This window comes from Cynocephalus volans, chromosome 2 (assembly GCF_027409185.1).
Source record: "Cynocephalus volans isolate mCynVol1 chromosome 2, mCynVol1.pri, whole genome shotgun sequence".
Taxonomy (NCBI): Eukaryota; Metazoa; Chordata; class Mammalia; order Dermoptera; family Cynocephalidae; genus Cynocephalus; species Cynocephalus volans.
In genome coordinates this window covers 74,545,272-74,569,046 of record NC_084461.1, presented here as the reverse complement: position 1 = coordinate 74,569,046, position 23,775 = coordinate 74,545,272, and the positions used below count along the sequence as shown (strand labels likewise).

The window sequence follows — 23,775 nt, the reverse complement described above, 5'->3', positions numbered from 1 at the left end:
AAAACAGTATTTTATGTAATTAACTATTAATCTACTTTTATTAAAAGCATATCTTCAAACATATCTCCACACTGCCCTTCATATTTATGTGTATCCAAGAAAAGATGTTTCTGTTCAAGACATTATATCTTTCCATAACTCTCTCCCTTACTCTTCTCTCATCGCCGTTATTCTAATTCAGACACCCTCCCTTTTCTTAAACTATTACAGGAGCCCAACAGTCTAATTACCTCTATGTCCCACCCCACCATTCCAACCTGGATTCATTTTAATGCGGCTTTGCCCTGCATTAAGAAAAACCAAACCTAAGAAAAATCAAACTAAACAAAAACAAAAAAATTTTAAAGCGAACTTTTAATACCTCTCTATTGTCTACAAATTCCTCATTCTACAAAGTCCTTTTTACCGTAAAACTCAAGTCTATATTTCCTGTCTCATACTACCAATTCTCTTTAGGTACTTATACTATGGTCACACATAACTACCTATTTTCTAGTTCTCCCACCACTGTAGCTTGTTCATTTTATTCCTAGAATGTCCTTTCTACTCACTGCTTCCTACCCATCAGATAAAACCTAAATCATCTAGGCAGGATCTATCTCAAATGCTACTGTCTGAGTGAGACATTCTGAGTCCCTAAAGAGTGAATATCAAGTTTTACCTTGAATACAAAAAGACATCCTTTTGGGGGAGGGGGAGTGGGGGTGTGGCTGGCAAGTATGGAGATCTGAAAAAGACATCCTTCTTTAATCATCTTTTGAACTTTATATATTCCTATTTTTTAAGATAAACTAGTATTATTCATTCCGCTATAGTGGCTACAAGCTTCTTATGATATTAGCCATTCTTTGTTAACCCCCATCACTAGCACTAGCACCAGCACAATGCTGGGTACATAATCTTCACTGAATACCTGTTGAACTGTAGTCCTAGTACCTAGCACAGCACCTGGCACTGAGTTTTCATCAAATAAATAATGAAGGAAAGAGTAGAAAAATGGTCTAACTATATACATGGATTTACTTCTCTCAGTTTGAAATACCTAATCAAACTAAAACCAAACACACACTGAATGCCTACTATATCTGAGGCAGTGTGCTAAAAAACAACTATAAAAATGAATAGCATGATCGTTGTCCAAAAGGAATTAATCTCTTGGAGAAGGTTTATACATAAATTAATTTTATACAATGTAATAGAATGAAGATTAACAAGGTGCTATGGAAACACAGGAGGAAACAATTTGGCCTAAGAGAATCTAGAAAGGTGCAATACCTCTATGAAAGAAGGGGTGACATGTGAACTTAGCTAGTAAAGATGAATCAAATTTTACAAGGAATTCTAGCAGTGCAGGAGTGTTAAAGAGGAGTGAAAAGTATAGGCATAGAGACATTCATTCACTCAACAAACATTTACTGAATGCCTACTAATGCCAGATACTATTCTAGGCAATGGGGATACATCAGTGAATCAGAGAAAAAAATCTCTCCCCTCACAGAGCATACATTCTAGAGTTAAGAAATAAAGTATAAATGTGTTTGGAGAACAGTAATTAGAATTTTAGAGGGGGAAATTCCTTAAATTCAGCAACTAAATGAATGCCTGAAACATCTTCACAATCTAGACAATGTCCAAACAGCTTTTCAATCTATAAGAAATTCACTACCTTCCAATAAAGTCCGTTGTGGAAAATTATTCTAAACATTGGAGTAAAACTTGTTTATAACTCTAACTTGGAATTATTCCACTATTAATTCAAAATAATAGTCATACTATACAAAGAATATAGTCATTTTTATCAGTGACATCACATTGTCCATTCATACTGAGTTAATTTTTTTTTTTTGCATTCTTTGTATTGATGTTAGGACATGTTTCCTTAACTTAGGTTGTGTTGCTATTATTTTTCTGTATACATTGGGTAACTTTCACTTATCCTTATTAAAGTTTGCCTTGTTAAATTTCATCCAAAATTCCAAGAGCTCAAGAAGAGTTCAACTACATTGTAATTCCTTTAAATGATCAGGATGGAGAAGAGGGTGGTGTAGCAGGAACAGGGAAACCCAACATAAAGTTTTAACTAAGAAATTTTGTAGGAAAACCAACACAGCAGTAAAATGCTTCAGTTTAAACACTTCTTGCCTATATAGAAGAAGTATCTCTCCTACAGTAGAATACAGAAATACCAATCTAAGAATATGGAGGAGTTCTAATCTCAGGTCTTTCACTAAGTAATCATGTGAGTATGAGAGTGCAATGCATCATACTGTTTCCTCAACTCCTACCCTTCCATATAAGAAGTATGTTTTACTTCTATATATCAAGATCTGGTTGCCAAATGGGCACACAAGAGAATTACTAACAAAGAAAAATATTCTCCACTGGACATATCCGCAAGGGAAAGTGAATTCCAAAATTATAATATAACATTTGATATATTTCAGTGATACTGAGTATTATCTCTGAAGTACAAATGCTGCTTGAATGGTGACCTGCTATCTAAAAATGCACATATATGGTAATTTATAATGTGTGATAAGACAACTAATAATGTATTTATTACATGATGGCAACATAAACAAGGGGAATATTCAAAATGTAGAAATGTGAATAATTTATGTGTAATACAAATGAATTTTTCCAAGGTCACTAGAAAAGTATACATATATTTAAAAGATAAAGAATTTGAAACCAAACATGTGCAACCATTTGAGATTTTGACATAACTTTATTTATGAGAAAGACCAAGAGGACCAAAAAAAGATAAAAATAAACACAAATATTAATACAATTTTAATTCATACAAAATCATGAAAGCTAATTGGCAGCTACATGATGGCTTGGTTATTTTCTTTACAAATAAATATCATTTATTAACAGTAAGCAGACTTTAATGAAAAGTCCCTCATATTAATGGTCTTTTAAACATAAAGTCTTTTATAAAAGAAATGCATTCATAATTAAGTTTCCTAATTACGGACAACTTTCAAAACTTTACAAAATACTTAGAATCTGGAATTGAGAAGAAAAGAAAAAAACTTACCACCTCTTCTACTAGGTCTTCAACAATAAGGCCTTGTTCATCTGTTCTTAGATTGGTAACCCACATCCACCCATCTTCTAATTCATTATGAACAATGAACATATCTCCTTTTAAGAAACTGAAAATAACAATTATGAAGTTAAAATTTTTTAAAATTTTAATGGAAATTTGAATAGTCATATACCACAACACAGACATAGTATAATATTGGAAAATGCAAAGGATTAGAGTAAAATACCCTAAAGTTTTTGTCCTGCTTCTGGCATTATCAACATGTAAAACTTTGAAGACACTTAGTAATCTGAATCTTAATTTCCTCATGCATAAAATGGGTTTAATAACAGTACCCACCACACTATTTACTATCACTGGACTACTGTTAGATTCAAATTAGAATTTTTCTAAACAGTAACTAATTATATACAAACTGCAGGCTCCAAGAAAACTGAATTGAAAAATTTACATTTCAATGTTATTTATAAAGTCAAAACCACAAAATAAATATAATTTAACACATTATACAAACACAATATATAGTTACTTCAAAAAATGTTTATTTTAGATAAGCACAAGTAGCTTTATCATGTAGATGTTTATGTCATTTGACATTTTTCTTACAAAAACCATTAGGGCTTATTTAATTCACTCAGACACCCATAGTCCAACAAATATAGCATTCTTTGTCTAAAAGCAGTACAAGGGATATATTATTCGAAGGCATTCATGTTTTTTTCTGTTATCAATTTCAGAGTAGGGGGACACATACATAAATTCGTTTTCTTTCACTGGAACCTAGATGTTTTCAGCCTTCACAGAATCATGGAGGCAACAAGTTGTTGATGCATGTCATCAATGTAAAACCATAAGTAAATTCCTCAAATTTTTCCTTACAGGCTTGAAAGAATGCCTCTGAACATTTGAGGTTTCAAGATCAGTTAGATGCTATCAATGACCCTGTATCTATAAACGTATCTGTCATATATTTTTCAGCAATTTTACTTTCACTCTTAATATTCACAAACCAAAGATCCATTAAGAAATCTCTTCTCATATCCCTTAAGACTTTAACTGTTTTCTCTGGTCTATCTCAAGCTCTCCTGTTCCTTGGACAAGTTTCAGAAAACAAAATTTTTACCAATTACTTTACTCTGTATTTGAATAATCACAGAATATTGTACTCTATCTTGATTCTACAACCCTTCTTAATGGTGGTCAATATTTCACTAACTGAATGGCAACAGACATTCAAATAAAATTTTCCTTTCTAGAAACACTTAAATAAGCACAATAAAGAAAATCATTATGGATGTGAAAAAGAGGGTACATACAGACAAGAACTAAAACAGAAATGAAAAATGGTAAATTTCATTTCTTATTTGAAAGTAGTCTAAGAGATTTTTAAAATTTTTTACTGTACATATTTATGGAATACAACATGGTATTTCAATACATGTGTATACTGTGTTATGAACAAACCAGAGTAATTAGCATAGCCTTCATCTTACACATTTATCATTTCTTTTTGAGGAGAACATTCAAAAACTTCTCTCCTAGCTATTTTGAAATGTACAACACAATGTTATTAAATCTAGTTGTCCTGGGCCAGCCCCATGGCTCACTCAGGAGAGTACGGTGCTGGTAGCGCGGCGGCCGCAGGTTCAGATCCTATATAGGGATGGCTGGTGCGCTCACTGGCTGAGCATGGTGCGGACAACACCAAGCCAAGGATTATGATCCCCTTACCGGTCAAAAAAAAAAAAATCTAGTCGTCCTACTATGCAATTAAACACCAAAATTTATTCTTCCTACCTAACTGTAATGTTTTTAATTTCAAGTTCTGTTATTGTTAGTTACTATACCAATTTTTATGGCACAAAAATGAAAAATTTTAAAAAGCTCACTAGTATAAACAATATAACCATAAAGTTCATTTGTATTATTTTGCATTTTCTCCCAAAAGAAGTTAAAGTACTTTTATTAAATCTCACTAATTTTCAGATATGTTTTTACCTTAAAAAAGATCCACAGGTATGAACAAATTTTTTTAAAAAGACTCATAACTTCATACAAATTTATGTCATCAAATTAAAATTTATGTCTAATTTTGTGTAAATTCCCATCTTCCTAGATCACCAATTCGCAATTTTGTTTTAATCTTTCCACACCACTTTATATTCTTAAAAACTGATATCCCAAATGGCTTTTATTTGTACGGATTACATCGAGTGATATTTATCATATTAGAATTTAAAACATAAATGTTTACTGAATATTCCCTTAAAAGTGATATATATCTCATTACATAAAGACTGTGAAAAATAAGTAACTTTTACAAGTTTAGTAAGAATATCATTGTTTTACAGTGTTTCAAATCGATGTTTGGCATAACTGAAAACTGCTGGATTCTTATATTTGTTTCTATACTCAATCTGTTGCTATAATATTTTTGTTTGAAGTACATGAAGAAAACCTGGCTTCATACAAATAAGTAGTTGTGAAAGAGACAAGTATTCTACTAGCCTTTTCAGATAATTATAGATATTCTATGATATTACACCAAAAGTTCAACAAGTGGTACTTTCTTGAAGACTAGTTGTAATGCAGAATCTAAAATTATGTATCAGTGAACTTTCCTTATACGTTCCAACAACATCCATTGGTCTATCTTGCATTTTGAATGAATTTATTACCTATGCATAATTTTCTAACATCATGCATTGATCATTTAGAAAATATTGGTTCACTGAGCTATGCAGATCTTCCAGTTGTTAACACATATGTTATATCAAATAATCTCATTCTTTAGTATCTCCACCAATCTCATCAGAAAACCCATTGTATGGGAAGGTGTTAAACTCTTGATGGCTGGCAGGTTTCTAAAATTCTAATTTTTGCTCTAAAACTCTAATTTTGTCTTTGGCAACAATACTATATGTCAGTTATTTTCCTCAAAGTAACAGTCTCACTACATTCTTTTTCAAAAAAAAGTCAAAATAACCATACCGTTTGCCCATCAGTTATTCTCTCAAGTAAAAATGGTGTGCACAAAAGCAGCTAGCTCAGCTCTAAACTCACTGCTTTTCCTCAAGACACTGAACTCTGGTATACAGAAGTGTTTTAAACATACTTTCCATTTTGTCATACAGAATATTAAAAAGACATGTAGTCAAGGGCTGAGATTTAGTAAAATAAATTTTTTTTGCTGCCTCATCAAGAACATTCTTAAATGAAACTGTTTTTGATTACCTGCAAGTCTGTGGTAATGTAGAATCCTATATGCCTTGGTTCCACTGCCTTGATTTCTACTAAGGCACTGGCAGTTTTAATCCACTGGTTTTGCACCATCACTGCAAAACTCACAGTGAAAAAGGCAAATGATGTCTTAGAATAATTATGAAAATAATTTTGATCTCACAGATTGTGATAGTTAATTTTATTTGTCAACATGACTGGGCCACAGTGTGCCCAGATCAAACATTACTTCTGGGTTTGTCTATCAGGATGTTTCTTGATGAGATTAGCATTTGAATCAGTAGACTACCCATACCCTGCCCTCCCCAATGTGGGTGGGCATCATCCAATAGGTCGAGGGTCTGAAAAGAACAAAAGATGGAGGAAGGAAGAATTCAACCCTTTTTTCTGCCTCACTGGTTGAGCTGGAACATCTCATCTCATCTTTTGCCCTCAGACTGGAATTTACACCATAGATTCCCCTGGCTCTCAGGCCTTTGGATGTGGACTAAATTACACAACTGGATTTCCTGGGCCTCCAGCTTGCAGATGGCAGATTGTGGAACTTCTCAGCCTCCATAAGTGTGTGAACCAATTCTTCGTAATAAATCTCCTTCTCTGGAGAATCTTGACTAATACATGGACCTTCTGAATGAGTTTCAACAACCCCCCGAGTTACAAGGACCAAACTTTGGAAACAGCTATCCTAAATGATCCCAAAGGGAATTTACAAATTACCTAAAATTCCTGAACTTGTAATTTACCACTGTTCTCTTTTACTTCATGCATTTCCTCCTTGCTCTTTCTTTTACTGGCTTTCCAGCTTAGATCAAAAACAAAGATGTGTCAGTAAGAATTAAATGAGAAGTCATTATTTTGAAGATAATATAAAAATGAAATTCCTATTTTGAGACTCAGATACCTGAACCTTTGTTTTTTTTAATACCGTATTTTCAAAAATTTTTAGTATCTCAAAAGCTTTCACTCACTACATTTTAAATGCTGCTATTGATTTCAACGAGAAACTACATATTCAGAAGCAGTAATTATTTAGAAGTAGCCTAAACAGTTTACCAGAAAGAAACAAAGTTTCTACTGGAAAGTTAAATAGCATATAGAAAGACACTGATAATTTGATTATCAAATTATATAAGAAATCAAATTACATGGAAATAATAAAAACAAAAAAAATGTATACAACCATAGTTCTATAACATTCTTAACATTTAAAATTATTCACCCATTATGTAAAAGAGAAGCTTAATTATCATTTGAGTATCATTTATAGCTGGGGCATAAATGCCATATGGTAATAAAAATTAAAACAGAGTACAGATTACGAGAGAACTCTTCTTACTTTGTCAGAGACAATGTAATAAAAGCTAAATTATTTCTCCTGTCATCTTCACTGTGGCCACCTTGATTCAAATACACAGTCTGAATACATAAGCTAACCCAGGAGTACAGGACCAACAGACCCAACAGTAAAGGCACATTTACTTTTCTGTACGCTATTTCTTCAAAATTCCAAAATCTTCTAAGTCTAAAAGCAATAAATCTCCAAAGTTTAACTCTTTCAAATGACTATTTCAAATGCCTATACATGAGACTATATTATAAAATACCTTATTTCATCAGTGTCTGGTACTTTTGTGTAGGGTAGAATGGCTCGTACACGCCTTCTATCTTCTACTGGCTGGAAACCATAAAAGGAAAAAAAAAACATTTATGGAAGATAGTCTTTTTGTCTCAAAATCAAAAGAAGTATGTCCACAGAAAGTTGAAGCTAGTAAAATCCACATTATAAACTCCACAAGATCATTCAAACTAATTTTTACTGAGACTCTAAATACCTAGAACCTAGAAATATTTGTTTTTGTTTTTGTTGTTTTTACAGAAATTCTTAAAAAATATAACCAATGTGTTTTTCTCATGTAATGAAAATGCTCATTTAATTTTTAAAAAACTTCACAGAAGATATAAGTTAACCTTTTTCTGGTGAGGCAGTAGGCATTTCAGAATCACGCAGCAATTTCAGGATTAGCACTATAAAATCAGTACTCTTCACACATTCAAAAATATTTGTTAGGCTATTACCATACAGTACTATTAAAAAAAAAAATCTGGTTGCTTAAATACAAACTTATAGAAAACTGGTATTTTTTTAAAGAAGTTGTCAGTTTTTCTTTAACTGACATTACAACCAGAATTAAAATCAATACAACAAATACTTCTTGAATTGTAATAAACATCCTAAGAAAGTGAACAAGAGCTAAACTACCATTATTAAAGTGAAATAATAAAATAAAGTTTTGATATTTTATTCAAGTTTTACTTGCCTCCGGAGGTGCAACTGGGTAAAGTAATTTTTCTCCTTTAAGCAAACAAGAAACATGACTGTAATAACCTATTAGGTCTGACAGTGAAGAAAACCGTCTTCCACCAATGTAGTAATCTCCACACATAGCAATAATCCTATTTGGACAGGGAAAAAAAACAGCATAACAAAAATCTTTATAGCCAATTTTTAAGACCAAGTTTTATGTATAGATATTATAAATTCATAATTTTTATAATCTTTTCCTTTTAACTATATCCCTGTATTAAAATATCACTTATTAATGTCTTCATCATATACAAATTACTAGCAGTTATTTCTTTTAAAATATATATATGTGCATTTGAAATGAAATATACATCAGACTTATAAAACTCAATTATATAATTTGATCAAATATTTGAAAATTCACCCTCAGATACCTCCCCTCACTTTCCAAATTTAATACTAAATTAGCAATTTTAGTAAGTTTTCTCTGGCTAGAAGTAGCTCACATTATCTACTGAAATATTTACGCAAAGTGTAACTACAATTTCACAGACTATCTGTTAAGATACGATAGTATTCTTAAAACCTTATTTTGAAATCTAAATATCAGGGATACACAGTTTATTGGTTAATATTATAGGCACAAGATGATTTTTTTTTTCAATTTCTTCCACAGAAATGAAATAGAATAAAATATGTAAATATACTTATATATACAGACTTTGATATTTGTACTTGAAAATCTACATGCCTCTTTCATTGAAGTGAATGTCTACAAAGTTTTAGAATAGTGAAGCTAAAATGAAATAAAGAGCACAAATCCTGATTTTTAGTGTTTTCTGCATTTTCTGTTATTCCATAGTCTAAAAATATACATTTCCTTTATTTCAGCTTTACTATTCAAAGTTCATTTGCAATTCTTTATACCTTAAAAGTGATAAGTACCACTTTGGGGGTAAACACAGTAATACCCAATAACAATATTGTTTTTAAACAAAACATTCAACAGTACCTCTCTCAATCAATGATTAAATCATTTATGAATAATACATCAAAATAACTATGTAGCCTCATAATAGGAATTAAGATTTACCTAAAATGGTTGACAACATTCGTCTGGCTAAGAAATGAAAGTACAAAGGACCCTGGCCTCCGATCACTCTCTCTTATAAGGTAACTGCCAGACTTCCCTGCCTGCCTGAGGCGTTCTTCTGCTATAGTTCTATCAAGTTTTCCATGATACCACCTAGGGAGAAAAAAATAAGAGATTAGAATAAAAATAGCAAGCATAAAATTACTATGGGTAGTTGAAAACATACTTCTAGAGGTTTTAAATACGTACATGTAACTTAAACATTTACATTTTACTCTGAACCAGTTATTCCAATTTTAACTCTATTGTTTCTAACCTCTTCTCAGTCTCTCAAAAAAATTTCGTTTACTCAGTTTTTAATTTGTTCTATAAATTCAGGCCCAATCATCTCATAAAAAGGGGTCTTCAAAAAGTTCATGGGACGATTCGTATTACATTTTATTCTACTTTCCATGAATTTTTTGAACTACCCCCATATGTTATAAAGCTCTTCCATTTCTACCCATCTCCTCACCTCCAGGATTGTCTATCTGTTCAAAATACAATCACTTATTGCAATCAAATCCTTACTTAGAAAAATAAGAGTAAGATGGACAAATGAAAACAAATGATTAATTTACTACAAGACTAACATAACAAGGCACATGGAACCTATAAGAAAATAAAACATTTCTTTCTATTTAAATGTTTGTGCCCTGGGCTAAGAAAACCAAATGACACTGTGTAAAGGCTACTATCCTAATTTCCTATTTCAACATGAAACTTATTATTTCCTTTGATCCTAAGATGATCTCCTCCATGACCATACATTTGAACTCAACTTCCCAAATTTATTTAAACATGTGGAGAAAAAACAGAACCTTTGTCCCTTTACCCTTCCTGTTCTCAGTTTAACTATATTATACCTATATACTATCAGATGATCTGCTTAAATTACTGGCTATCACTCTAGCATCATTCATGTTACCAGTCTATGCCTATGAAGGTTTAATGGACTTATATAAACAGAAGCACACTTAGACCAAAATTGTCATGGGCATGGTAAAAAATCTACAAAGTAATTGTTATAAAATATTTTTACATTTTTGATTCTTTACCCAAAGTTATCCTCAGATACTTAGTGTCTAACTTAAAATATCAGAGGAAAACAATAAACTTTCATATTACACTGATATATTTAATTATATAATATTATACAATAAGCCAATGATAAAGCTATTATATTATATGACTATTTCTGTAAGCTTGCTCTAAGGAAAGATTATTGTTCTTGACTCCTTAGTTTATTTTTAAAAACTAAACAAAACCACAAAAACTTAAAACTTCTTGAAATAATTGTTAGTTTTCTTCTAAAAAGAAAACCTACTTATTTAGAGATCTATGCATAAGACTAAAAATAAAATAATAAAAAACTGAACCACACAGTTTCATCATAACTTAATAGGAAAAACATGATGGTAAACTGTTAGTATTAGAAAAAGTAAGGAAAGAACTATCAATATTGCATTCCTCTAAAATCCAAGTCTTAGTCCGACATTATCTTTAAAGACAATCGACAAGTAAGAGCTTGGGGATTTTTTAATCTAAAAGGAGAAGTTTAGACTAGAGATCACTAAAAATCCCTTAAAGACCTTAAATTTAATGAAATATGAGAATAAAATTTTCAAATTTCACTCTAGAAGTTTATATAGCTGTGAAAATATATGGGATACCCTTATAATAAAAAACTGGTACATTCTTTATTACCTAAAGCAGTGTAGCTATTCTACAGATTGAATTTACACACTGAAGGAAGACAAATTAATGACAATTTTAAGCAAATCCCTACTTTTGTATACTTGGTATTTGTTAAATTTCTGTTGTTCTTTAGGCAAAATATAAAGATTAAAAGATTTTATTTAATCTTCATCTTGCAAAGTCACCTCGAAGTGTACGAGGCATTACGCAATTACTATCTTACAATAAATACCTAACGATCTTTATTAATATATTAAAGATATATTTATTTGAAATTTTTAGTTTTTACGTATATGTACTTTCCATAAGATCTTAACATTAAAACAGGTATAATCAGTTCAAAACAGAGATATTAATCTAAAAAAACAACTTTATTTCCTGAATATCAGTGATTCCCTTTCATGCCAAAAGCTCATAAGCTTCACACACATAAGGCAAAATATGTCAATCTGTGATTATGGACAATAAACTGCAATTAAATGATCCGACAGTCAGCTTGAAGACATGTATGTAGTTAATATAATCCTCAAAAAGTGTTAAAACCTAAAACCATTAAAATGCTCTGGGTATACTGGAAAAGAAAATGAAATGGTCTTAAAACTCAGAATTTCTTAAATTATCTTTGTTGTTCACTCCAAATTATCAGGGTGAATCATAGTAACAAGAATACTTTAAAGGTACTACAAAAGCAGAAAAAGCACTTCAATTAAACTGATAGATCTTGTGACCTTTATCCCATTTAAAAACTTGGAAATCAGAAAAATCATTAGCATTACACTAGCTAATAATCATTTTCTTTAAATTGCACACAGCATTATGATATGCAGCTAAAACAACTGTTTTACAAATAAATCAAAATAAACCCAACGTGGTATGATATGATTCAGATACTTCACAGATTTACGAAACCTAAGTAAATTTCTGTATCTATTAAACACGAGTCATTGGTTCTTTTTTTAAACTCATAACCTTTTTTATAAACATAAAAATGTTTCCTTACAGATTCAAAGTTTCTAAGATGGCAGTCCCTCATAAAGAATTATATATTCTATTTAATCCCAGCAGCCAAGAAAATGCTGTTTACCATAACTTTCTGAAGTCTGTAATATAATTCTTTCTATTTTAGATAAAAAATAATATGAAATATGATTTCTCAAAATATACCCCCAATGACAAAAAATATGATATTCTGAAAAGCAAATAATTCCCTAATAGATATTTGTTATTGATAAATGTTAATTTTTTTTAAAAAGTCTACATTTTTGGCCTCTACAAATAGTTATAATAGCAGTATTAGAAAGAAATGAAAGAAAATATATATCAGCCCCACTATTACTCTAAGTGTTTACAGTCAAAGCCTTATTATATCTCTTTTTAAGGGTAGTTTTGTTTGTGATTATTTTCAAATAGGCTTTAAAAAACAAACAAACAACACAAAAAAAACCAAGAAATTCAACTGGAGTCTAGAATATTTCAAAGCAACACAGGCATTAAGTTTCACACTTAATGCCTGGGGGTTTGAGGATATTTTGAGTATAACATGAGATTACAAAATAACAGTGGGCTCAATCACCTAAATTAAAGTTAATAAATCTGCTTACATTTGTGGCAATTATAACTTCCAGACTGTATCTGGCACACAACAATAATAAGCTTTAAAAAAGTGTTCACTGAATGAAGAAGTGTTGATTCATAACATATAACACTGGAAAAGTCTTTAGAAGTCACCTAGTTGGTCCTTCCTTGCCATTGAAACAACAAAATAAGACAAACAAAACAAAACAAAAAAAACTTCACTGTCTCTCTAAGGAAAATTGGGAAAAGAAACAGGAAATTCAAGAGGTAATGTACACTTCTTCTCAGCTAGCTTTGAAATTTTTTGTTGAGAAATCTTAGACAGATATGGAGTCCCTTGATTTCATTTTTTCAGAAACACAAATCAATTTATCTAAAATATCATAACATCCAAGATAAAACTATATACTAAATAAGTCAATAATAAAAGAGACAGGTTGGACAAGTTGCAGGTATCGTTCTACTTTTAAACTTGTAGTCACATGAATTTTTTTTATAAATATGAACTGCATACTGCTGGAGCACATTTGAGGAGTCTTAGTGAGATTTGGTGTTTTCAGTCTTTCTTGTCTGATCAGAAAGAATATAGAAATCTACGCAATAAGAAAACAACCTGGTGTAAATGTAGACAGACACTTCATGCAAACTGCACAAGCATTTAAAACTAACTTGACAATCCTAAATGGAAACCATTTACTAGAGCAGAAAACAATTAAAATAGTGCTAACATCAATAGATTTCTTTTTTCTAAAAAGAAAACTAAATTGAAGTTCCCAGCAGATTACTTTTACTTTCCACTATGCTCTTCCTTTCAGCTTTGTCACCAACAGGCCTCAAAGTTCTTACCGAGAAACATGTGCAGAAATCCAATTGCCAGGAATCTTTTGTCATCTGAATCACTTGGGAATCTGTGGGCACGATCATACTACAAACTTCGAAAATTTTTCTATAACTCTCAAAATGCTAATGAGATGATTTTCTCACATATGCCTGTCTTTTCTAAAATCATATTGGTTATTTCAGCCTGGTCTATAAGATAATATATATTTGTTAAAACTATAAATCTCCTAAAGCTCCCTTATTTTCTTTCAACATACACAGTTCCTATAGTCTTCCAGTGTCATCTGAAGGTTTAAAAAAAAAAAAACTGACTTCTTAAAGTGACAGGGAAAGTAAAGAAAATTCACTGTATACATATAAGTAACTTTAGTTGGTCTTTTTTTTTTTTTTTGTCATTATGCATAAAATTTGTTCACTGGCAAATTCACTTGAACAACCACTAGACCAAGCAAAATTGGTGCAGTACTCCTTACACCAACTGCACATCACGTAAATTTGATAAGAAATATATATGTGTATACGTTAGATATTCTTGGGTATATTTATATTTTCATGCAGATATCAAGACTGTGTGTGCATGTATGTGCATGTATGTACTTATATATCTCAGATCAAATTAAAGGTAACAGCAGAAATATTGTTTCCTTTTGCAATAGGTAATATATTTACACAGTCCAAAAGAAGTTTTCGTTTTGAGAGAGTATTTCCTAAGCAAGCAGCACTGTCATATATTCTAGCCGCCCAAAATTATAACTATTCGAAGGGTATAAATTATAATTATAACCTCTATGAGGATGATTCCCAAATTTCCCTCTCTAAATTTAAATTCTCTCCAAAGCTCCAGGCTTAAGTTAACAAGTACTGCTATGAATCTGAACCTTAAAGTGAGTATATCCAAATCTAAAAAATTAGCAATTACCTCCATAAAGACACACACACAAATGCGCACACAATCCTCTTCCTCTTTACTCCTCTATACTGTTAATGACACCAGCATCCTTTCTATTGTCAAGGCTCAAAATTTCAAATGCAACTTTGATTGCTTCCTATCTCCCTAGCCATAAAATTACTGCCACCTTATATAGCCATCCATCAGTAATCACAGGGAATGGATTCCAGGGCACCCACACATAAAAAAAAAATCCACAGATGCTCAAGTCCTGCAGGTGGCCTTGTGTAACCCACAGACACCAAAAGCCTTCTGTATCCCTGGGTTCCACATACTACAAATACCATATTTTTGATCCACAACTGGGTGAATCTGTAGGTACAGAACCTTTGGATACAGAGTGCAGACTGTATAATGCACCTCTAACAGTATGCTGCACCTCTATCCTCTGGTTTTCCATTCCTTCATCTATTACTGTAGTTCAGGAACTCTTTCCCCTTTCATATTGTTTTAACCCTTCCTACAACTGTGGAAAGATCCGTCTGCCTAATAGGCTCTTCCTAAACCACAGCCTTAATCACTTCACTCTAATTAAGTTCTAATGCTCACAAAGGACTATCCATTACCAAATTAAGTACAAACTATTCAACTTGGCATTCTAAGGCTCCATCCTACCTTTTTTCCACCCAACTAGACTGCTTTACTCCCACAAATACTATCTGTGCTTGACCATATCTTCTCTCACACATTCATCACTCAATTTCTGTTTGTCAAAACACTATTCTACTCTGAGGTCCAGCCAAAAGTATACTTTCATAAAGCCACTTATATCCCCACTAACTGGATATATTACCTCCCTCCTTTAAACTCATTCAGACATTAATCTTCCTCTATCTAATAGTACTTTTTTTTTAAACATATCCCCTGTAGTAGGATATAAACTCCTCTAAAAGACCAAATCCTGATGGATTTTATATCCCCTATAGCATTCTTAGCACAGTGCTTTGCACACAGTAGGTAGTCCATAAATGTTTGTGGGGGTTAAATTAAAAGCTGGGGTTGAACTAGTTCTCTGGAATTTATATACAGTATTTAAAAGCACCCTTAAAAATGCCAGGAATATATTAGCCTGGCAATGAATCTTAACCTTATATCCTTTGCTGTGGGTTGAATGTCTCTTCCAAAGGTCATATGTTGGAAACTTAATCCCCACTGTAACAGTTTTAAGAGGGCAGGAAATCTGAGTATGGTATTTGAAACACGGGGCCATTAGGAGGTGAGTGGATCACGAGGACTATGCTCTTACAAATGGATTGGTCCATTCGTGGAGTAATGAGTTGTCAGGGGTGTGGACTGGTGGCTTTACAAGGAAAGCACTTAAGAAAGCTCTTGCCATCCTCGCCATGTGATTGCCTGCATCACCACAAGACCCTGTACAGAATTCCCACCCAGAAGAAGGCCCTCATCAGATGCATCTCCTGGAGCATGGACTTGCTAGCTCCAAAACTGTAGTAAATAAATTTCATTTCTTTATAGATTACCCAGTTTCAGGTATTCTGTTACAAGCAACAGAAAATGGGCTAATATATCATTACTTTTAAAACTAATGGCAATACCATTAGTCTAAACTTAGCATCCTCATGAAAACTGTTTCATTACAACTATATAATATAAAAGTTAAGGAAGATATTTGACAAAGTAAAGCTTTAAAGGCAATGAGAGAAGATGAGATTAAGAGTACAAGAAAAATGATCAGTCTTAATAAGGAGGAAGGTCATCTTTTCCTTCAAACAGAAGAGACAAAAGAAAATGGGTAGAAAAATGACATCTGTAATCCTGTGATGGTAAAAGACAAATACACAGTTGCCTCAAGGTAAAAAGTTGAGAAAATTATTTTGAGATGAAATTTCTGGGATGGAAGAAACCTCAGATATCTAGCCTAATTCCTAAGATCATAAAGAGGCAAAGTGATGAGTAAACTTGAAAATACATACACTCAAATTTCTCAAAGTAATAATCAAGGCCATCTAACAAGGAGTGATGTGGGCTTTACACATTATGTTAAAATGCCAAGGAAGAGCAGCTAAGGAGAAATATATTAGATATATATTAGAAGTCTGGAAGATATGAGCAAAAGGCCTACAAAGCAGCAATAAAGGTACAGATAAAGTTAGCATAAATTTGTAATATTCAAGTAGTACACTCAGGTAACTTCCCCCATAAACTCAGACTCTTTGGCACTGCAGAGTAACTTTAATTCCCAAAGCTCATTTCCTACATGGAAGAAGAAATCAGTGAGTCCACAAGTTACCAGAAAACAGCTTTGCATCTGTAATAGTGAGAGGCTCTGACAGTTTATATGCAGGAAGTTCCCAGAACAGGGATGCCTGTGGCACAGGGTACTAAAAACAGATAAGGGGAGGATAATGCAACTTCCTTATTCAGAACCTCTCCATGTTCTCAATTCTCAGTGTCTATGGGACAGATCTAGAAATCTCAAAGAAAGATATTCAGATAATGGCACTTCTGACACATGAAATGAAGTTCTGTGAAATCTGAGGAAGAGAGGTCGTAAATTTAAGGAAAAGAAAGATGAAGAGAAGGATTGGGTTTTGAAGTATTTATGTGATTGTCAAATTTAACTATTGTGTACATGGGAATCAGAATAAGATATTCATTGCCTTTTGAAAAGCCGATTATTTTTCCACAACTATTTTTCACATTTTTCCAAGTGCATTATGAAACCAAGGGGCCCTCAATAACTATAGTAACCAAGGGCATTTTTCAAAGGCAAGAGAAGCCAAGGCACAGATTAATTACTCAACATATTTACTTTAAATTTATACTCTTCTAGCTTGTCTTTTCAAATAAATAGATCTGGTCTCATGGCATTCTAGTACAAAGAAGTTAAACATTAATAGCTCTTTGGAATTTATCCACAAAATGTCAGTTTAAAATGTATTACTTTGATATACTGATTTGAACATCTACTGTCTATATTTTTTTTTACTTTAATGAAATTAGAAATAAATTGAATTACAAATAAATTATTGAAGCCATAGAAAATTTTTATTACAATTCCAAATAACTTTCAATAATAGAAACCAAAGGATCAGCATATATATTCATTTTTAAAATTAGACTTTTTACTTATAGTATACTTTATTTTAAATCAACACTGTTTCTAAAGCAAAACAACCATAATTCCTGGAAACTACTTAATTTACTTAATTCTAATATGTAAAAATAATGGAAAACTAACAGACTAATTACTATTCTCAAGCTGCTACTTCTTGTTCAATAGTACATAAGATGGTATCAACAGCAGGTGCTCAATTCCCTCCCTTATCAGTCATTGTAATATGAGATATTAAACAGTACTCTATATATACTCCAGATTAAGATGTTCTCTGAAAAACTCAAAAGAAAGCATACTTATTTTAAAACATTAGATTTTTTTTCAAAAAAAGCTTTTGCCTATTAACCAGTAATAGGAGTTGTGATGTAATTCTGTACTGATTTCTGAACATAGCGAATATAACAATCAGATAATGTATCCATTTTAATATAAAACCCTCCATATTTTGAATAATCTGGAAACCACATTCTGCCTAGTTCCAAATACAATGCCTCCCCAAAAAAAAGTACAGGTTGAGTATCCCTAATCTGAAAATCCAAAACCCAAATTGCTCCAAAATCCAAAACTTTTTGAGTGCCAACATATTGATGAAAAGAAATGGGTCTTTGGAGCATTTCAGATTTGAAATTTTTCGATTAGGAATGGTCAACAGGTAAGTATACTGAAAAAATACCGAAAAAACTTGAAATCTGAAACTTTTCTGGTCCCAAGCATTTCAGATACTCAACCTGTACAATACTGAAGAAGCCTCTGTTTAGGGTCTCTAAAACAAACTTAAAACGGGGAATGCCACTTATATAATTGAGGTCACATATCCATCATATTATTCAGTGTCACAATAAAGAGTATTTAACAATGTAAATGCTAACTCATCAACCTTAAAGACAGAACTGCATTTCCTACATCTGCAGGATCTTTCAATCGGGGTATCTCAACTAACGACTCAGTCCCAACACATTTTTTAAAATGACCTCATCATTCTTCCCTTAGCCTTTCTTTTAACTTCTTCTTTCACTCCTGCTTCTCACCTTTACTTGTTATTAACATCAATCCAGTCACCCAAACAATGAACAGAACCACATATTGCTGTTTTTTAAGGCAAAAAAAGCAATTAGGTATGATTCAACCTAACGGAACCCTCTCATCACTGTCTGACTTTCCCTCATATCCAATCAGTCAGAAAGCCTTACAAATTCCACCTTCTCAATGCCCTTTTTTTCATCCTATCTTTTCCCTTCCCACTGTCAATATCCTTCTTCCTCATGTGCTGAAATAATTCCTGCAGCAGGTCTTCCAGGCTTATTGGTCTTCCATCTTTCTATACACATATAATATTACCTTCAGAAAAAGCTATGCCTGAATACCAAGTCAAAAACTGAAACAGCTCTATCACTTATAAAGTCCAAACTACCGGCATGGCATTCAGTAACCATTATGACTTGGTCAGTCTCCACTGGATTACCTGCCAGTTCCTAAACAAGCATATCATGCACTTTCAAGCCTCTACCTCTTTGATCATGGTATCCCTTTCATTTGAAATGCCCTTTTTGCTACCCTTTGCCTACAGAAATCTGTTTCATTCTTCAGTGCCTACCTCAAGTGTAACCTCCTTGATCCTGTGCACATAATTAATCTTCTACCATGCACCCAGCTTATTTCTTACACTTTTTTTGATATTTTATCTCATCTGTAATATAGTCAGTCAAAATCACATCTGTTTTCTCCATTAAATTAAAAGGTACTTGAGGATACTGGGGATATTTAAGTCATCTTCATAATTCTTTAGTCTAGCAACACCTTGAACATAGTAGGCATTGGTGGGTGGGAGGTGAGATAAACAAATCTGTCAAAAATCTCAGCCTACACAGAAATTCTAAAGTCATAATCCCCTTCTGGAATCCACATATCTAGCCAAACTGAAGAATGCTTTCATTCTCCCATTCAAGCTATTATTTCCTCAGCCTGCATTGTCTTCCCACCCCATTGTACAGATCTTTTATCACTCTTCCCTCCAGAGAATATCTACACCTCCAGGCAAAGCCAAAATTCAACCTCCTCAATACCAGCTAAAGACGACCTTTGCCCAAAGTGATGTTTTAAATATAAAAACCACCTATCATAAAATGCTATGTGATCACCTCAATTTTGTCAGTAGAAAAATTGAGGTAGAAATATGAGTTCCATCATGTGGATGCATCAACCTCCCTCTTCCCCCAAACTCCCATAACATTTGCAAGCTACACAACTTGCTAACACTCAAAGGCAATGATTTGGAAGCTGGCTGTTCATTACCCATTCTAATTAAGGAAAACACAACCCCTCTCTGAGAACTCTTTCTCCCCCAATTTCAACAAGGAAGCTTTCATTTTTTTTCAAGAATTTGGTCTACACACAGTTGATCATTCCATGGTATACACCTGAACCAAGCAGAATCAAAATTTCAAGTATTTTTTTCACACTTGAACTGTATGAGTTATCTCTGAAAGCTATAAGATGCAAGATCAAAGAAAGGGTATTTGTTTGTTTGCTAGGATGTCCACTAACTTGGAAGAGCCAGTCTATAATAAGAAAGAATGAAACCAGCAGAGCCAAACAGATAAAGAGATGGAATGGAGATTTGTTGGGAAAATATAGGAAAATGGTCAGGACCCCTCAATGTTCAGAATCTTGCTGAGCATTTTCTGTGAATAGGTTGTGTGTGGGGGCAGAGTTAGTGTGCCTGCACAGTGCCACCACTTTGGCTGGAGTTCACTGCCTCAGGCATCCAACCGCCCACGGCCATGTTTTCCAACCAGGCTTTCAAGGACCTGTTTGCCAGTTACCTAGCTCATAGACCTGTGTGTGATGGGTCTGGTGACCCAGCCTGGCGTTTGAGGGGTCTGGGGACCCATCCTGGTGTTTGAGGGATCTGGGGACCCAGCCTGACATGTGAGGGGTCTGAGGACCCAGCCTGGGATGTGAAGGGTTTGTGACCCAGTCTGTGAACAGGCTTGAGAGGTCTGTGAGCGCCAGACACAGCCCTAGCTTGACAATTGGCCCAGCTGGCAGGATTACGGGCAGATAAAAGAGCCTGAGTTTGACAACTGGCATAGTAGTGTAGCTCTACAATTGGTGAAGTCAGCACGATGCCGACTTTAGCCTAGGTTTACAAGATTCATGACAGTACTCAAATTCCTGGTTCCCATTATCCCTGAGATCCCAGTTGAAAGCCTATGTTTCCCTTAGTTTAGTTGTTCATCCCACCCTTTGAACCTTTAGACTAGCTTTTTGGTCTCTGGGCCCTTTCACATATTTAAAAAACTACTGGACCCCAAAAAACTTTCATGTGGGTTATATCTGTCAATATTTACTGTATTAGAAATTAGAACTGAGAAAATTTTAAATGTTAACTAATTAATTTAAAAATAACACATAATGGAGTTTTTGTTAATATAGAAAACATACTCTATGTAAAATATATTTTCAAAAAAAATGTGAAAAGAGAAGTATTATTTTACATTTTGTCTTCTAACTTAACAGAAGACAGCTGGATTTTCATATCTGTCTAAACAATCTGCTAATGTGTATTTTTGATTCACAGTATATGAAGACTGTTACTTAATATAGTTACCTATAAGCTATATAAAATGTAGAATCTGACCATATCTATAAAAACCCATATTCTATTCCATTAAAATCCACTGGTCTATTATTTACTCATGCATATCATGAGGAGCATCATGAAACACTCATTTGAAAATACTGGTTCACTGAGCTATACAGAACTTCCAGACATTAACACATTTCATTTACAATATCAAAACATTGCATTCCTTATATCACCATTATGTGGTAAAGGATTAATGCAGGAGGGCTAGGTTGTCTCAACTCTGGATATTCCATAGAAAGGTTAAGTCTCTAAGTCCTTAAAATATCCTGCCTTTGTTTACTGGGAGCTTTGGGCCACACCAGACAGTTTATGCTAACCATGTGATTTATGGTGGGGGCGTTGGTCCATGTAATATCAGATTGACCTCTGGAGTCAAACTGATAAGAGTTACTAAGGTCAGTCTCATGGACACTACAGGCCTACATGATCGACCCCCAATAAAAACCCTGGACACCAAGGCTTACATGAGTTTTCCTGGTTGGCAATATTTTGTGCATGTTGTCACACATTGTTGCTGGGAGAATTAAGCACTGTCCATATGACTCCACTGGAAGAGAACAACTGGAAGCCTGAATCTAGTTTCTCCCGGACTCTGCCCTATGCGCTTTTTTCTGTCGATGCTTTTAATCTGTATCCTTTTGCTATAATAAACTATTACTTTGATTATAATAGCTTTGCTGTGTTATGTTAGTCCTTATAGCAAATCACTGAACCTGAGGGTGGCCTTAGGGACTTCCAACAACCACCACCAATCTCATCAGAAAAGTCCTTAAGAAGCTCTTAAACTCACAGTTGCAGATACAAGGTTTCCAAAATTCTATTTTTTTTTCTTGAAAGCTCAAATTATGCTTAAGAGCACCAAAAACTGCAAGTTATTTTCCTTGAAGTGACAGACTCAGTTAATTTTCTTTTCAGGAAAACATCTACCCAATACTTAAGTCTGAATAACCATAGTTTGTCTGTTAATCATTTTTCAAAGTAAAACTAGTGTGCCATAAAAAAAAGTAGCTAATTTAGCTCTCAACTCAGATAAACATACAACTGCTTTTCCTCAAGACACTGCACTTCAGGATGCAGCAGTATCTGTACTTTCCATTTTGACACACACAGAATACAAAAAAGACATACACTTAAGGATTGCAACTTAATAAAACTAATAATTTTTTTTTTCTTCCATCAAAGACATTCTTGATGAAACTGGCTTTTTTTTTTTTTTTTCTTTTCTTTTCTTTTCTTTTCTGGCAGTATGTGGCAGCAAGGAATACAATGTCTACTAGTACGGTTTAGTGCCAATGCATTAATTTATACTAAGACACCACAGGTGTTTCCTCCTATTGCTTTGCACCATCAGTGCAAATGTCAAGAGAGTGAAAATGGCAAATAATGCTTTAGTATTACAAAAACGATTTGACTTTACAGACCTCTTGAAAAGGTCTCAGGGAACTCCAACCTTTAAGAACCAATTTTCACTATAATTAGTGAAAGCAGACTACAAGACACTGTCTCTCCCAGGGAAACCATTCCAACCTTACTCAAAGAGTCTCAGCTAAGTCTGTAAGCTTTTACATAAGACAAGACTATCATCAAGACTATAACCAAATTTTAATTCCTTCCTCTCTATTTCTTTATAATAAGCCCAGCCTCCATTACGTAAGAATTATTGGTTGTCACTGCTTTTAAATAAGGTCAACTCTGTTATAAGAAATAACTTTAGAAACTTCAAAAGTAAGTTATTTCCAAATAATTTATTAATTCAACCATCCTTATATTCTACTAATATATTTCAGATTTTTTTTAACTCCCTAGCTTCAACATCTTTCTTCTACCTACAAACATTTGATGATCAATTCCAGTCTCTTTAGTTTACTTTTTCTCAGCTGAATCATACACTTATGGAATTCTTTAAAACTCTTTTTAAAATTCCTTACTTTCTACTTGACACTTTGCTGTCTGTGTTCCTTACCTTTAACATAATTTCACCAATTATTTAGAAATGTCCTACTTATGGATAAATCTAGTTATTCACAAAGAAATGAACTCAAATCAGCCAATTTTTATCTAACTGATACTCAAAATCAACATGCTCCTTGACATTATTTGCCACAGCCAACAACATTAAGTCTTTCCTCTGGTCAAAACATGTCTCTCTCTCTTCTTTCTCTTTTTCCCCTCCCTCCAGGTCACCCAACAAGTAGCAGATATTTGAACTATAATGTACATATCAATTCCAAAAATGGACCCTATCACATATAA

The 23,775-nt window shown here is 33.2% G+C and overlaps 1 protein-coding gene across 1 annotated transcript in view; it reads right to left on the bottom strand.

The window, feature by feature from the left end:
- RASA1 (RAS p21 protein activator 1) overlaps positions 1–23,775 on the bottom strand; it is a 96,085-nt gene that overhangs the window by 46,753 nt on the left and 25,557 nt on the right. The window contains exons 2-5 of the mRNA XM_063082929.1: positions 9,694–9,846; positions 8,614–8,749; positions 7,900–7,970; positions 3,044–3,161 (exon numbers count right to left, since the gene is read on the bottom strand). Of these exons, the coding sequence (XP_062938999.1) occupies positions 3,044–3,161; positions 7,900–7,970; positions 8,614–8,749; positions 9,694–9,846 (478 nt within the window). The remainder of the gene's footprint in view (positions 1–3,043; positions 3,162–7,899; positions 7,971–8,613; positions 8,750–9,693; positions 9,847–23,775) is intronic.